General features: G+C 41.2%; 2 protein-coding genes and 1 long non-coding RNA gene across 4 annotated transcripts in view; 1 reads left to right on the top strand and 2 right to left on the bottom strand.

Annotated features, from left to right (window-relative positions):
• The first annotated feature begins 331 nt into the window (after positions 1–331).
• Positions 332–10,268, top strand: senp5 (SUMO specific peptidase 5). 2 transcript variants are annotated; one of them, XM_016276500.1, is made up of 9 exons: positions 332–475; positions 2,246–2,976; positions 3,054–3,159; positions 4,400–4,547; positions 4,624–4,671; positions 5,215–5,292; positions 5,782–5,919; positions 5,992–6,126; positions 8,727–10,268. In XM_016276500.1, exons 2-9 carry the CDS (start codon positions 2,388–2,390, stop codon positions 8,859–8,861), a joined length of 1,377 nt encoding a protein of 458 aa, XP_016131986.1. In that variant the 5' UTR covers positions 332–475; positions 2,246–2,387; the 3' UTR covers positions 8,862–10,268. The 2 variants fall into 2 exon arrangements, with proteins under 2 accessions (XP_016131986.1, XP_016131987.1); XM_016276501.1 differs by having other exon boundaries at positions 332–483.
• On the bottom strand, positions 8,163–14,332 carry LOC107588424 (uncharacterized). Its single transcript, XR_001609575.1, has 3 exons — positions 10,277–14,332; positions 8,898–8,902; positions 8,163–8,174 (listed from the first exon to the last, which is right to left on the bottom strand). It is a non-coding gene; the product is annotated as an uncharacterized lncRNA (long non-coding RNA).
• A 1,978-nt stretch (positions 14,333–16,310) lies between these two features.
• Positions 16,311–16,759, bottom strand: part of ncbp2 (nuclear cap binding protein subunit 2) — a 4,544-nt gene continuing 4,095 nt past the window's right edge. The window contains exon 4 of the mRNA XM_016276566.1: positions 16,311–16,572. Within this exon, the coding sequence (XP_016132052.1) occupies positions 16,501–16,572 (72 nt within the window). The 3' untranslated portion in view covers positions 16,311–16,500. The remainder of the gene's footprint in view (positions 16,573–16,759) is intronic.

The raw sequence follows: 16,759 nt of genomic DNA, 5'->3' as shown, positions 1-16,759 counted from the left end.
ATCAGATTACTTTTTCAAGTAACTAATAAAGTAATGCATTACTGTTTAATTTACAAGAGAATATCTGAGTTACTTTTTCAAATAAGTAACGCAAGTTACTTTTTTTTCCAATTTATTGACTGACAGCTCTCCTGTCCCCATGTTGAGAGAAATCAGAAGATGTTACTGTAGTTCGTAATTAGTTACTTTTTTATGGAGTAACGCAATATTGTAATGCATTATTTTTAAAAGTAACTTTCCCCAACACCGTTTATAATAATAATAATAATAATAATAATAGTATCTCCCTTCCGCTAGATGCCGCCAGAACGCTTGGGCGTGTGATGTCATCGACGTGCGCCGCGCTCGGTCCGCGACCATAACAACGCCAGATAACCCTCACTGTTATCGATATCATTGATAGTGCAGTATCGATCGGCATTTATTCGCACAGCTTTAAAGGCCCTGCACACCTCGTCGCTGAGACCGACACACGGTGAGGCTGTGAGTCACAGATGTCTGCGCGAGGGCTTGGCAAGCTTGTGTGTTGTGTTTTATTGTCAAATAAAGGATCTCTTTAGATCTGAGTCACTGATGACCACTATCTCCCTTCAGATCATGTTTGCTTACAGCTCTCCTGAGGGCCTTGTGTATTCGTGTTTTCATTCAGTTAGATAGTTGATCAGAATATCACAGTCATATTCTTCTCATATTCATAAGTTAATCTGTCTGAGTTCCGGATGGTGTCTGCGATCCGATGATTTTTACTAGTACTGAGATTTACACTAGTACTACAGTAATACCGTCAAACATGTAGAGCGCTTTTCATTGAAGTGCCTTGAATCATAAAAATACCATGGTACACCTTTATAATAATCATGTATAGTATATATCCTGGTGTATGACAGCCGCAAAGTAGACGATAACCTCACTAAACATGTACTGTAGTGATGCCATATAAACACAGTGTTATATGAACATGATAAGCCGGTTCTGTACGATAGTAGCCTCCTTCAAAATACCACGCGATTGCTATGATCAGAAATATACTTGGCGTTTCTTCATCAGAAAACGTGCAGCCGAGTGAGCAGCAAAATTAACACATAATCTAAGACATTTTTAAATGGCATATTCAATGTTCAGCAGAGTTGGACACATGTGGTTTGCAAAAGTTACTTGTGTGTGTTGAAACTGTGAAAATGAAAGCGTATGTGGGTCAAATGTTTTTGAACAGTAAGATTTTTATGATTTTTTTTTAAAGAAGTCTCTTCTGCTCACCAAGCCTGCATTTATTTGATCCAAAAGCAGCAATATTGTGGAATATTTTTATTTTTTTAAATAACTGGTTTCTATGTGAATATCTGTTAAACTGTCATTTATTTCTGTGATGCGCAGCTGTATTTTCAGCATCATTACTCCAGTCTTCAGTGTCACATGATCTTCAGAAATCATTCTAATATGCTGATTTGCTGCTCAAGAAACCTTTTTATTGATATTATTATCAATGCTGAAAACAGTTGAGTGCATTTGTTTCAGGATTCATTGATAAATAGAAAGATCCAAAGATCAGCATTTATCTGAAATAAAAAGCTTTTGTAACATTATACATGCACTATACCATGCAAAAGAGTCAGTATTATTTTTATTTTTTTTGGTAAAGAAATTATAGAAATGAACACTTTTATTTAGCAAGGATGCTTTAAATTGATCAAAAGTGATGATAAAGACAATTATAATGTTACAAAATATTTATATTTCAGATAAATGCTATTCTTCTGAACTTTCTATTCATCAAAGAAACCTGAAATAATTCTACTCTGCTGTTTTCAACATAATAATAATAATAAATGTTTTTGAGCAGCAAATCAGCATATTAGAATGATTTCTGAAGATCATGTGACACTGAAGACTGGAGTAATGATGCTGAAAATACAGCTTTGATCACAGCAATAAATAACATTTTAAAATATATTCAAATAAAAACCAGCTTTTCTAAAAAGTAAAAATATTACTGTTTTTGCTGTATTTTGGATCAAATAAATGCAGGCTTGGTGAGCAGAAGAGACTTCTTTAAAACACATTACAAATCTTACTGTTCAAAACCCTTTGATTGGTAGAGTGTTTATATATAGTGTAATTGTTTTTTAAATATCATTTTTAATGCAGCCGTGACCAGTAAGTGTTACCCACACAATACTTTTAATGCTATTTCTGCAAATTTAATCTAAAATCACTAAGATTGTTTTACTCTTTCTCCCGTTAATAGACATTTTTCAGCGTGCAGTTTAGAAAAGTGCATCCACAGAAGTCCATTTCCAAGATCCAGCGTCTGCGTGTCGATGGAGGAGTCCTGCTAGAAACCCAGAACGGGTGGAGAGGCTCCCGGGAGGAATGGGGTAGAGTTCTCGATGAGGGTCCCGGCAGCAAACCGCTCCATTAGGGCAGAATCGGGCGAGATGCCCGAGAATGGACGCTCCAGGAGGAAACGGGTGCCGAAGACGTGCGATTGCTGCGGGCCCCACGGCAAGCCCCTCGCGCCGGGACACCAGCAGCTGTCCAAGAAACGCGGCCGCAGGAAGAAAGAGATGCTGAGCCAAGAAGAAGAGGTGGCGGCGGAGGAGGAGGTGGTGAGCTCGGCTGCAGCAAACTCGGTGGTGACTCTGGAAGCGGACGCTGCTTCTGAGATGGACGAGGCTCCGTCTCCTAAAGAGAAGCCAGAGCTTTCCCAAACTGAGAGAGGGAGGGAATGCACCGTCCTGGTGAACGGCTTGGAGAACAGCGCTCCCAGCGACACACCCAACGACTTGATGAAGAAGCCCCACACAGAGCCAGATGCAATGGAAACTGCGCCACCCGGTCTGAGCGCTTCCTGGGACCATCACTACTGCAAACCCCTCGCTGAGGAGAACAGGAGCGACTCCACGGAGGAGACAGGACAGCCGCCTGCACTGCCTCTGGTTGAGTTCACCACCGAGGGCATCATCGAGTGCATTCATGGTAGTGTTCGGATGAGTTTGACAGCTTCTGGTGTTTCTTTTCTTTGGTTTGTTAATGAGTATGCGTTTAACTTCCAGAATTCCTCGAGCAGTTCTATGGGAAATACGGAGGCTTCACTCCGTTGAGCGAGACCGACGTCCTCGATCACCTAAATAAGACGTTTCAGTCTGATCTAAATGACAGGCAAGTTTAATCCCTACTGAATCATGCTTTTCTACAAGTATGGCACAAAATCAAGTTGTCCATCAGTGAAAGGAGGGACATAACCTTCAGAAAGACCTCTGGAGGTCAAACTAAATGTCACATTTTATGTGTTTTGACTAGTGCTGTCAAACGATTAATCGCGATTAATCACATTCAAAATAAACATTTTTGTTTACAGAATATATGTGTGTGTACTGTGTATATTTATTATGTACATATAAATACAAGCACATGCATGTATGTATTTAAGAAAAATATGTTTATATATTAAATATATTTATATATAAGAATATGAATATAGAATTGTATAAACATAAATATTTTCTATATATATATATATAGTATGTGTGTGTGTATTTATACTGTATATACATAATAAATATACACAGTACACATACATATATATAATGTAAACAAAACCTTTTATTTTGGATGAGATTAATCATTTGACAGCATTGGTGTACATATTAAATACATTTATAAATAATATGAATTATATGAATATACATATATGCATGTAAATACATGTAAATATTTTCAAAATATATACATGCATGTGTTTGTATTTATATATACATATAAAATATACACAGTACACACACATATATTATGTAAACAAAAACTTTTAATTTGGATGCGATTAATCGTTTGACAGCACAAGTATTTTTTTTATCAAATAAAGCCTTGGTGGGCAGAACCATTCTTTAAAAATTTTTACAAATCATACCAACCCCTACATTTTGTAACAATTTTTGGTTGCACTTTATTTTAAGGTGTCCTTGTTACAGTGTAATGATACATTTAAGTACTGAGTAATATTAATTAACTACATGTACTTATTATATGGTTAGGGTTCGGATTAGGGTTTTGGCGTGCATAATTTATTGTTGTTATAATAGTAAGTACATGTAATAAGGACACCTTAAAATAAAGTGTTACCATTTTTTTCATGTGACTTCGGTAACAGGATTATATGATTGAACTTGACAATTGCAGAAAACAGTTTGGGAAAAGGGGATTTGATGTGTTTAAAACTAGCCATCTCTCTCATGCTGGATTACATTAGATATCTAAGATAAACCATTAACATTTCAAAGAAGATGGAATTTGTGTTTCCGTTGCTTTTTGAAAAGTAATGGAACACCAATTTGTACACAATTTGTGGAAAATAGCATAAGGTGCTCTAATTTCACTTCATATCCTGTATATTCTGCTACAGGATGAAGCTGATAACAAAAGAAGTGGCCAAGTACAGGGCTGGTCTGGCCTGTGCTCCTATGCATTTCTTCCAAGTGATCTACAACAAGCACACTTTGACCTTAGATGACCTTTCAACACTTGATGACCAAAACTGGGTCAATGATCAGGTAGGCCTCTTTGAAATCCAACAGCATATACATGTACACTGAATTCATGCAGGATTTGATGCATGTGTTTTTACAGGTGATTAACATGTATGGAGAACTGATCATGGAAGCTACAAATCATAAGGTAAAAGCATTAATGGCATCCAACGGCAAACACTGTTCTGAATATCGGACCGGATCACAGCTGAACTGAGATTCACAACTGAGTGTGTGATATATTGCTTACATTTATTGCAAAAGGTTCAGTCAAAAGCTGTGTTTAGTTGAATAATCAATATTTTGGGGGCAAACATGTCTGTAGTGTTGCAACATATAAAGCTCAGCTCACATAGTAGACTTTCTGTTGGTGAGCAATGCAAATTTGTGTGACCAACTTAAACCTGTTGTGGGGGAATCGTTCGCCCTCATGAGAAATGCCTGTTAAATTACTAGAACATTTGCCCAGGAAAATTTGCAGAACAACAGTAAATGTGACCACTTATTAGCTCTGATAATTATAGTTATTTCATATACAGTAGTAGGTATGCATTACTGGCATAATAATAATAATACAAATAATAATAATAATCATACTTGGTTTCTGTATGTTATGGCTCTTATCTTGCGAATGAATCAATGTTGTTGCATTATTTCCTCTCATAACTTCTGACGCCTTGTCATTTTCTAGGTTCATTTCTTCAACAGTTTTTTTTACCGACAGTTTGTAGCAAAAGGTTATGAAGGAGTGAGACGATGGACCAAAAAGGTGAATGTCACGGCATGCAAACATCACACACAGATGCAAAAAGCTTGCATCTCATGCGTTTTTGTTTATTGCATGATAACAAGTCTCCTGTAAGGTTTTTGTCCTTCCTAAGTCAACTTTTTGTTCTTTTCAACACTTGCTCAGTGAAAGGAGGTGATTAAAGCATTAATTCACCCAAAAGTATAATTTCTGTTATCATTTATCTTACTTGTTTACATTTTGTGCTGCGATAACACACAAGAAGATAGTTTGAAGAACATTGGGAATCAAACAACATTGAAGCCCATTGACTTCCTTTGTAAAAGAAAAAAAAGAAGCACATTTCTTAAAATTCTACTTATTTGTTTAATTGTTTTCTTTCTAAAGAATATGGAATTGTGTCTCATTACTGTTATTTTAAGGAATAGAGGCACTGTACAAACAATGAATTATGTAAATGACAAATTATGCACAATGCCTAATGTCTCCTGTCTGTGCATATTTGCTCAGGTTGATCTGTTTTCTAAGACACTGATCCTGATTCCTCTGCACCTGGAGATCCACTGGTCGCTCATAACCCTGGACGTCTCCAAGCAAAGCATCAACTTCTACGACTCCCAGGGCATCCTGTTCAAGTTCGCTGTGGATGTGAGTGCTTTTGAAGGGTGATTCAGACTGAAATCCTCTCAGAGGCCTGACGAGTGTGACTCTCATCCACAGAACATCCTGAAGTACATCCTGGCAGAAGCCAAGGAGAAGAAACAAGCCGTGTTTCAGAAGGGCTGGAGGATGGTCGTCAACAGGACCATTCCACAGCAGAAGAACGACAATGACTGTGGGGTTTTTGTCCTGGAGGTAAGAAATATTAGTGTATAGTAGGGTTGGGTGGATTGATGATACACAGCGCAGTGGTCCTTTATATTGTGCTAAAAGTACCTAGATATATTCATGGCTGTCAGTGGGCAGGACTGGGCAAGAACGACCTCTCACAAACAAGCTAAAGGCCTGTTCACACCGAGACAAATGTATAGTGTGAACATTTCAGTTTGAACGGCACGAACATCTAAATGCCGTTTTTTTTTTTTTTTTAACACAGAGGTGTTATAATTGCTTTTCTGAAAACTGGCCAACTAGTAAGATTCACACTTTTGGTTACATGTTCAGGACCAATGCTGTTACATAAAACTTAGTGGCAACTTGGTTGCATTTTATGCATTGGTCTAAACAGACAAATCAAATGTGAATATTTGACCAAATTTTTATAAATTTGTCAAAAAAATTAGGAAAATTTGGGATTTTTTTTTTTTTTTAAATCATCATGAAATAAAAATTCACCATATATATATTTTCTAAACGCACAGAGATTTCATCCCTGCATATGTTTTTAAAATATTTTTTTTAGTGCTGTCAAGCGATTAATCGCATCCAAAATAAAAGTTTTGTTTACATAATATATGTGTGTTCTGTGTATATTTATTATGTCTATATAAATACACACACATACTGTATATATTTTTAAAACATTTACTTGTATTTACATGTCTATATTTATATTGATATAATTTATCTTATAAATAAATATACTTAATATATAAACATAACCTATTTTTCTTAAATATATACATGCATGTTTATATATACATACTAAATAAACACCGTACACACACATATACTGTGTGAACAAAAACGGTTATTTTGTATGCGAGTTATCCTTCTACAACACTAGTGTTTTTTAATGGTTTGAAATCGTAATGTTTAATCGAAAAGCCGTAAGTGGACTTACCAGTGAAAACAAGACAAACAAGCAATGCATAGATAGCGCTAAGCATGTAACGTATTTATTTACAAAAGAAAACAGGATACAGAAGAAAAGATTTGTCGCTACTTCCGCTGCATCGCAAATTTCATATCTGATTTGTGTTGTTTTATGCATTAGTTGTTAATGGTTGTTGAGTAACATAACTTGCTGCTTCGATATTGAATTCAGTTGATACATTTATGATGTAGTCACATAACTTTTTCCACTTATCCGCCATAATTATGATTGTCAGTGGGAAAAGCAATGGTATAATAAATTAATACAAAAAAATTCATACTAAATCACACAAATGAACAATTATAAAACGGATTAGATTAGATTCAACTTTATTGTCATTGCACATGTAAGGTACAAGGCAACGAAATGCAGTTAGCATCTAACCAGATGTGCAATAAGCAGTAAGTACAGGATATACAGTGTCTCCCAATATGTTACAAATGTACAATAAATATACAGATAAGGCAGTACTATGGACACAATTTCCAGATTTTTAAATACTATCAGCATGATATACAGATAGGTGTACTATGAACATACTATACAGATGGATTATGTAATAAGTTTATGTACACTATAAGCAGAAAAGTATGAACATATGAACATCATTTACAAATGAATATGTAAGCGATACATTAAGCAGTACAAAACACAAGTGCAATGGACATTTAAAAAAGTGCATAGAAAATATTCCAGTGTGCAAATGGATCATTCAGTATTCTGGATGTACAGACAGTAGTGCAAGTAATAACAAGTTTAACAGTTTGTGTTTTTTTTTATTTATTTTTTTGGTAAACCAGATGTGGTGAGGAGTGTGAGTGTGGTGTGTGGGGGGGAGTCAGCGGGCAGAATTCAGTAAGGAGACAGCTGTAGGGAAAAAGCTGTTCCTAAGTCTGCTGGTCCTTGTCCGGAGGCTCCTGAAGCGCCTCCCGGAGGGCAGGAGGTTAAACAGTCTATGGTCAGGGTGAAAGGAGTCCTTAAGAATGCTGCGAGCTCGACGTAGACAGCGTTTCTTCTGGATGTCCTCAATAGCAGGAAGTGGTGTCCCTGTGATGCGTTGGGCGGTTTTCACCACCCTCTGCAGTGCCTTGCGGTCAGCAACTATAGGATAGGATAGGTCCGGTCCTGGATTCTGATTGGTTGAGCCACTTTCGAAGCTGTTGTAAATTACTCTACAAACATACACCTTTGTTTACGTTTTTCTGATGCTTGGCAACCACTTTCTGAGGAACTATATTGTTTCGTGGAAGAATACTGTTTTTATTAATATCATTACACTTAATTTGCTCAGTTTTATTTTGTGAAACCTTACTACGTATATGGAATAACCGTCTTATAAAAGCAATAAGCCCCGTGAAGCCATGGTTTACAGTGAATTTATAACAGCTAAGGGGTGTTGTTAGGCACGATGCAATAAATTCACTGTAAACCACGGCTTCTTGGGGCTTATTGCTTTAATATAATATCCAAAATAAATTTCCACAGACCAATGACAAAAAAATTAATCACTAATAAGATCTCACACATTTCGATGTTCAGATGAAAAATCAAGATTAATAAGAGGCTAATGTTGTACTTCATTTATATATCCGTAATAAAATGACTTGTGATCAAACTGAGCATCTTTTTTATTTGGCAGTACTGCAAGTGCCTGGCGTTCATGAAGCCGCTGCTGTTCACTCAAGAGGACATGCCTCGCGTCCGCAAGAGGATCTACAGAGAGCTGTGTGACTGCAGAATGTCCGACTGTCTAAACCAAGACAAAGCCACATAGACTCCAGACTCGTAGACTGGTGTCTGGATGACGAACGCAACCTGAGGGAAAGGACTTCACAGCAGGACAAAGAAACCCAAAGCTGGAAGTTCCCAATATTTGAGCCTGTCCAATCATTCCTGTTGGTTTGCTGGAGTTCGTCAGGTCGTGTTTACCTCTTCGCAGTACATCGGCGGCTCAGATATGCCTTTTTCCAGCTTCCTCAACCTCAAATTTAACCAAGCCTGTGACGACCTCTCAGAGAAACGAACGGGAGATGCGCAGCAATGGAGACTTTTTTTCTGTTTCTGGCAACCACAAAGATTCAAAACCTCACAAGCGTGTGGATATTTGTTTTTAAACGTATTTTATTTTAAATTTCATTTATAACACAGCCATTATGTGTTTCTATCAGGTTTCTTTTGGTAAAGAACATAGCTGTTGCTTTGCAGCATGAAACTTGAAGGACTTTGTAGTTTATAAATGTCACAACGTTGTTGAGGTGCAAGAAGCATTCAATGAATGTACTGTCAAACACCAGAATTCTGCTTGTACGGTCAAGCTTGTAACTTGAAAGCAAATTTTGTGGCGATACTCTTAAAGTCCTGGACCAGATTGCTTTGTTAGCATTTGATCATCCTCTAAATATGTTCCCAGATGTTTCTAATGAAAAAGCCGCAGGATTGAAGCTTAATATCAGGCTGCTTAATGTAAACTGCCAGCATTATTTGGCCATTCTGTTGTTGCAAACTGCTGTTCTCTCAATTCTGAGCACTTTCCGTTGTTTTTCCTCGAATGCATCAGCGGTTAAAATGGATTTTGTAGCATGTAGATTTGTCGTTAATTGAAGTCAGTTAAAGGTCATTTTTAAATGAGCACAGTGCGGTGAAAGCTGCAGGTTTCTGCCTTTTTATTTATACTCTTTTTAATGGTGAAGACTGATCTGAAAAATATCATCGAAACCTGCCATTCTGTCACAAACACTGAAGGTCAAGCTAAATTTGGAGCCCGGTCTCATGAAAATGCGTATAAATAGTACGCCAAATAAAAACAGAAATTCGTGGTATTGATCCGCAAAAATTTACTTTGTTGTGCATATGATACGCAGTTCCCTTTCGATTCGGTCACTCTACGTTGCTATGGGAATTACCCTTTCCTCCAAATACTACTGAAGCCTTATTGAATCACGCCACTCTATATAAAGCAGCACTTGTACGTCATCCATTCAGAATCTTTTCCTTCAGCCAAACTTCTACGAGAAGCAAGAAGCCTATCATCAAGAGTACTGTGATCTACACGCTGCAGCGGACACGCCTTCTCTCCCCTGCTGTGCTCCTGTGAGCTTCGGACAAGGATGACCTCTCGCGATTGCCTCTCCTGCGCGGAGCCAATCGAACTCTCTGATGGCCACGAATTGTGCGTCTTTTGCCTGGGACCCATGCAAAGGCGATGCTTGGGGGGTCGGACTGCCCCCACTGCGGAGATATGAGCCTTTGGACTCTCAGGCTCCGTGTTACCATCGTCCAAGGCTATGAACTCGCTCAAATAGCTTTGCCATGTTCTTCCTCTGCAGCCTCTTTTGAGCCAAGGAGTAAAGTGCAGCGAGCTTCCGATGTGGATCAGGTGACGAGCTCGCGCCGGCTCAGTGGCCACGCGCTACTGCAGGTTCCCTTCCAGTGCGCTTCATGACTGCTGATCTCCGTCCCTCCAGGATGAAGATGATGCCATTTCGATGGCAGCATCTGCGAGAGAGGAGTGGTCCAACAGCTCCCGCTGGATTACACTGTGCCCCACGGCAGCAACGCGGGGGACCTCCATCATAGTGATGTCGAGCTCCTAAGCGTCCGGACCAAGGCGGTGGATGAGCTCGGTTTGGAGTGGGCGCCTCCTGCAGAGCTGGCCAGAAGCCGTCTGGACTAGTGGTACCTCCAGTCGGACCGCGGCCAAAAGGACACCAGCCCAGGCCCAGCCCCCTTTTCCCGGAGGTGCACGATGAAATAACTAAGTCGTGGAATGTGCCGCTCTCACCAGTCGCGTGCACAATCCGGTATCCTCCCTCCTGTCATCTGTGGACTGCGCTGACCGAGTGGGGTACGTTAAACTTCCCCCCGTGGAGGAAGCTGTTGCTGCCCACCTCTGTCCTGCAGCTGCGGCGAACTGGAGAGTGAGAAACAATGCGTCTCTCCCCTCTAAACCTTGCAGCGCCACCGCAAACTTCGCTGGCAAGGCTTTCTCCACAGCAGGCCAGGCAGCTTCAGCACTGCACGTCATGGCGATACTCCAGGTGTATCAGGCCAAACTTCTCAAGTCTCTGGATGAGGGTGGCCCTGAAGTCTTCAAAGAGCTGCAATGCGTGCGATCGGCCGCAACATCGGGAATCTTGTAGTGCTGGATCATCACCTGTGGCTTACCCTGACTGAGTTGAAAGACTCAGAGAAGACGACCCTTCTGGATGCACCGGTGAATCCATCAGGTCTCGTTGGAGCAGCGGTGGAGACGTTCATGGAGCGCTTCGTTGAAGTGCAAAAACAGTCTAAGGCCATTAATCACTTCCTGCCAAAACGCCCCAACGTGAACCCTCCTGCATGTTCCCGCTCCTCCTCAGTTCCCGAAAGCCTCTTCTGCTGCTGTTCACCGCGAACATGAGCCGGCGGTGAGGCCAAGAAAGCCGTGGCCGAAGTGCCGTCAGGGCTCCAAGAGCCAGAGGCCCCGCCCTGACAGAGGCGGTAGGCCACTGGCTCCGGAATCAAAGCCGCGTTCCTGACGCTGTCTCTCGGAGGAGAAAAGCTGCACCCAGCGCCGAAGACGAGCCACTGAAGAAGTCTGCTCGCTCCGCTGTGCGTGTTCACCTGTTGCGGGCGGCAAGAACGATTGTCATGTTTGTGTTTTGACTGTTCCACTATGCAGTGCAATAAAGTAAAAAAAAATACAAAACTCACCTCAATATCAGGGCAATATTGAACTCCCCTCTGCCCCATCACTCATTCTCACACTCGTGTGGTATTAAACTCCCCGCCCCCCAACAGGGAGTTATCCGTCACAGTGTGCAGCCCGCCTCGCCCGCTGTCACAGTTCACAGAAGCGTGGCAGACGCTACCAGGGGTGTCAGAGTGGGTTATGAAATCAATAAACAATGGCTACACGCTTCAGTTCTTCTGCAGACTGCCCCGTTTCAACTGTGTGTTTAATGTCCACTGTATGGGAGCAGAATGCCTTAGTTCTGCGAGAGGAAATACACAATCTTCTCGCAAAACGCGCTGTAGAGACAGTGCCCCTTACAGATCGTGAGAGCGGCTCCTACAGTCGTCATTTTCTGGTGCCAAAGAAAGACGGCGGACTCCGCCCAATCTTGGATTTGAGACCGCTGAATCGCGCGCTTTCGAAGCGTTCGTTCAAAATGATTACACTAAAGCAAATCCTCTCACACATCAGCTTGGTTTATCTCCGTGGATTTAAAGGATGCTTATTTCCACATTCAGGTACCCCCCCGCCACAGGCGCTTCCTGAGATTTGCATTTGAGGGGATAGCGTATAAATTCACCCTCCCCTTTGGTTTTTCCCTGGCCCCTCGTACGTTTACGAAGTGCATGGATGCTGCTCTCTCTCCACAAAAGCAGAGCGGAATGCACATCCTGAACTATCTCGACAATTGGCTAGTCTTAGCCCAATCAAAGAGCGCGCTGCTCAGCGACAAGCTCAGACTTCTTGCTCATGTTCAGAGCTTAGGGCTGACTGTGAATATGCAAAAAAGCATGCTGGTACCGAGCCAGAGCATCTCCTTTTTAGGAGTGAAGCTGAATTCAATCAATATGCAAGCGCTTCTGTCGGAGGAGCGCACACAAAAACTGATCTGCTCTCTTGCAGTCTTCAAGCTAGGACACTCCCCCGCTGATTTGCTTTCAGAGGACGCTCGGCCAGATGGCTGCCGCCTCAATAGTGTGCAAATTAGGATTCCTACATATGCGACCGCTTCAGCTCTGGCTGAAAAGTCGCATGCCACAGAGTGCATGGCGCGCTGGCACCTTGCGTGTACGAGTAACGCGTGACTGCTTGAAGGCACTGACCCCTTGGCGCGATATGACACTGTATCGCCGAGGTTTTCCTATTGGCCAAGTGATCAGGAGAAAGACTGTTACGACAGATGCATCGAGCACGGGTTGGGGAGCCGTATGCGACGGCTGACCAGCCTTCGGGACGTGGTCAGATACGGAGAAGTTGTGGCACATAAACTGTCTGGAGCTCCTTGTTGTACACCTAGCGCTCGAGTGCTTTCTCCTGGACATTCTCCACTGTCACGTTCTCATCAGGACGGACAACATGATAGTGGTAGCGTTTATAAATCACCAAGGGGGTGTGAGCTCGCGGCTGGCAAGAGACCTTCTTCTGTGGGCAGATCAACACCTCCTCTCCATCCGGGCAGTACATGTCCCCGGACGCCTGAATCACGGCGCAGACTTACTGTTGAGGGGCAGGGTGATCCACGGAGAGTGGAGATCACACCCTTTGACAGTCAATATGATTTGGAGTGTATTTGGCAGGGTGGAGGTGGATCTCTTCGCATCAGTGGAGAACACTCACTGCCCACTGTTTTATTCACTGACACTGTCTCCCCTGGGAGTGGATGCACTAGCTCAGAGCTGGCCGAAAGTACGTAAGTATGCCTTTCCTCCAGTGAAGCTTCTGCCTCGCATGCTTTGCAAAATCAGAGAGGAAAGGGAATCTGTTCTGTTAGTGTCACCGAAATGGCCTAACCAGCCGTGGTTCCCAGAACTAGTAGAGATGCTGGTAGCCCCCCCGTGGACTGTCCCACTGAAGAGAGACCTCCTCTCTCAGGCACAAGGAATGGTATGGCACCCAAATCCAGAGTCATGGAGCCTTCAAGTCTGGCCGCTCAACGGGACTTGCCAGTAACAGATGCACTTCCTCAGCACGTGTTGAACACTATCTCTGAGGCTAGAGCTCCTTCCACGAGGCGTCTTTACGCACATAAATGGAGAATTTTCACAAATTGGTGCGTATCGCGGGGCGAAGACCCATATAACTTTCCAATACCAATAATTGCCTTTCTTCAAGAGAGATTTGATAGTGGTCGTATGCCATCCACATTGAAAGTGTATGTGGCCGCTATAACAGCCTTTCACGCGCACGTCAATAATCGCCCTATCAGCAGAAATTACCTGATCATACGATTTTTAAAAGGAGCAAGAAGGCTGAACCCTTATCGCCCTTCCACCCTACCCACTTGGGACTTGGCGCTTGTACTTGAAGCTCTCACGGGACCCCCGTTCGAGCCCATACAATCCAGGTCGTATACACCCCTGTACTGACACGCCACCAATCCAAATGCTCATCACATTGTTATGATATAGTTCATCACATCTTTTAGGACATGATCACCATCATACTCTTGCTTATTGGCGGTGCCATTTCATATTCTCTGTTTCACCAGCGTTAACTCTGCCCCTGGTGTGACGCAGCATTGTCTAGTGGCCGCAACCTAGCTCAGGATCTTAGAATGCCAAGTTGCTTTAGTCAAGATTCTGAATAGATGACGTACAAGCGCTGCTTTATATAGAGTGGAGCCCCTCATATTTCTCACGCTTGAACGCCATTGGCCAGTTTCACTGGCGTGATTCAATAAGGCTTCAGTAGTACTTGGAGGAAAGGGTAATTCCCATAGCAATGTCTCGTTCCCTCATCTCAGGGAACCGAAGTTACGTGAGTAACCGAGAGCGTTTTCACGTGCATACACATCTACCCCACAACCCTAATCCTACCCATTGCATATCATATGCAAGCCAAAGACAATTTTTGTCTATAAACAGTATGCCAAATCGAAACATAAACTTGTGCTATTGATACGCAATTTCATAAGATCAGGTTGAAATTTGCGAGCAGAATAGGAGAATGCTGATTGTTGCGGTTGTGTGTGCTTGAGTCATCTTTTCTACCTTGTGATGCAGTTTGGTACAAAAATATGTCAGGATAGTAGATTTATACTTTTGTCAGTGACCCAGCATTCAAGAGCGATACAGTCATTTAGTTACTTGAACCAACGAATCATAACCTCAGACTGAGTTTCTGACTACTAGTTTCATCATTATTTAAAAATACATAAAACCATGTTGAATAACCAGTGCGGTGTCCGTTATTGTGTTTGCAAATGTGTATTCTTAACCTTCACAAAATGCTGATTTTCCAACTCATAAGGTCGGTGTAAAATAAATAAATGTTAAAAAATTTTGCAACCCTGTTATATACAGTGGGTACGGAAAGTATTCAGACCCCTTTAAATTTTTCACTCTTTGTTATATTGCAGCCATTTGCTAAAATCATTTAAGTTATTTTTTTTCCCTCATTAATGTACACACAGCACCCCATATTGACAAAAAAACACAGAATTGTTGACATTTTTGCAGATTTATTAAAAAAGAAAAACTGAAATATCACATGGTCCTAAGTATTCAGACCCTTTGCTCAGTATTTAGTAGAAGCACCCTTTTGATCTAATACAGCCATGAGTCTTTTTGGGAAAGATGCAACAAGTTTTTCACACCTGGATTTGGGGATCCTCTGCCATTCCTCCTTGCAGATCCTCTCCAGTTCTGTCAGGTTGGATGGTAAACGTTGGTGGACAGCCATTTTTAGGCATTTCTGTCCACCAAAAATTTAAGGGGGTCTGAATACTTTCCGTACCCACTGTATGTCTAAATAATTTAGAATATTTTTTTAAGTAATAAAATAGTTTTATATACATTGGAATGGGTTGAAGTTCAATTATGTAATGACTGAAATTAATGCAAGGCGTTGTGCAGTAATTAGTACACAGGCTATATTCACACTTGCAAGCCTTTAGTACTCAATTCCAATTATTTTTTTTTTGTATAGCTGCTCACATTGTGGCCAATATCATATTTCCAGTGTGAACTGATTATGGTTCTGAACGGACATGCATGCATAAAAGAACAATACAGGGTTGCCAGATTTTCACAAAATCAGCCAGATTGCTTCTTAAAACTAGTCCAAAACTAGCCCGATCATGTTCCGGTGGTAAATATCACATTAGTGGGATCACTTCAGCCCACGAAGTTGAAAAATGACCCGCGACAACAATGGAAAAAGTAACCCAATTCCACTGGAAAACTGTGGACTTGGCAACACCTGCGCAGCGTGCTGTCATACAGAAATAAAATATTTGGATTTGGGCCACATTTGCCAGCAGTGTGAACAGAGCCAAAATGTCAATTTTTTTGCTGATAATTAACCAGTGCACTATTCTGATTTCCAGTTATAGCAAACAAATATTACTATTAATTTAATTTTTTGCAATAGTTTATGTGTCAGCAAACCAGACTAGATTCACTGGCAACGCATTTTACATCTGAGATTATGCATGCAGTAGATGCTGGGTTCATCTCAAGACAAACAGTGGGAGTCTTACCAGGCATTTTTATAAAACACTGTATTTTTTTATTTTTATTTTTAAAAAGAGACTACACATGCCAGACTACATGAGTTTCCTAAAGCACTAAACTCTAATATGTACATCACAGACACACAAAACTGGATCCGTTACTGTGCACCCCGTCCCTGTCATAATCCTGTTATATACATTTTTAATCAAATGTTTAAAAAAATTATAATTTGGCAGAAGGCATGTTCAAGATTTCTGCAGCAGCTTCCCATAACCCCCTCTGGCGGGGTCATAGTCCTGCCTGTACTCATCTCTGACCTGGAAACACACAGAGCAAGCTTGTAAAAACTGCTCCGGTGTCTGGTACACAGATTTACATTACACCCAAACAGAGCCACATAATGCTGGATCATGGAAAATAACACTGCATGTACAGTGGGCTCCAAAAAAGAGACATATCAACAAAATACTGAAAATTGAGACATTGAAAAGTTGAAAAGAAAAT

The sequence above is a fragment of the Sinocyclocheilus grahami genome, unplaced genomic scaffold (assembly GCF_001515645.1).
Source record: "Sinocyclocheilus grahami isolate Dianchi unplaced genomic scaffold, SAMN03320097.WGS_v1.1 scaffold103.1, whole genome shotgun sequence".
In the NCBI taxonomy this organism is placed as follows: domain Eukaryota; kingdom Metazoa; phylum Chordata; class Actinopteri; order Cypriniformes; family Cyprinidae; genus Sinocyclocheilus; species Sinocyclocheilus grahami.
This window is presented reverse-complemented; position numbering and strand designations above follow the sequence as displayed.

Excerpts from the sequence above, each read along its gene's own strand:
- senp5 (XM_016276500.1), top strand. The coding sequence starts at position 2,388 with ATGAGGGTCCCGGCAGCAAACCGCTCCATTAGGGCAGAATCGGGCGAG. Across the intron at positions 4,672-5,214 it reads TGGAAGCTACAAATCATAAG|GTTCATTTCTTCAACAGTTT; the intron begins GTAAAAGCATTA and ends GTCATTTTCTAG. Across the intron at positions 5,920-5,991 it reads TGTTCAAGTTCGCTGTGGAT|AACATCCTGAAGTACATCCT; the intron begins GTGAGTGCTTTT and ends TCTCATCCACAG.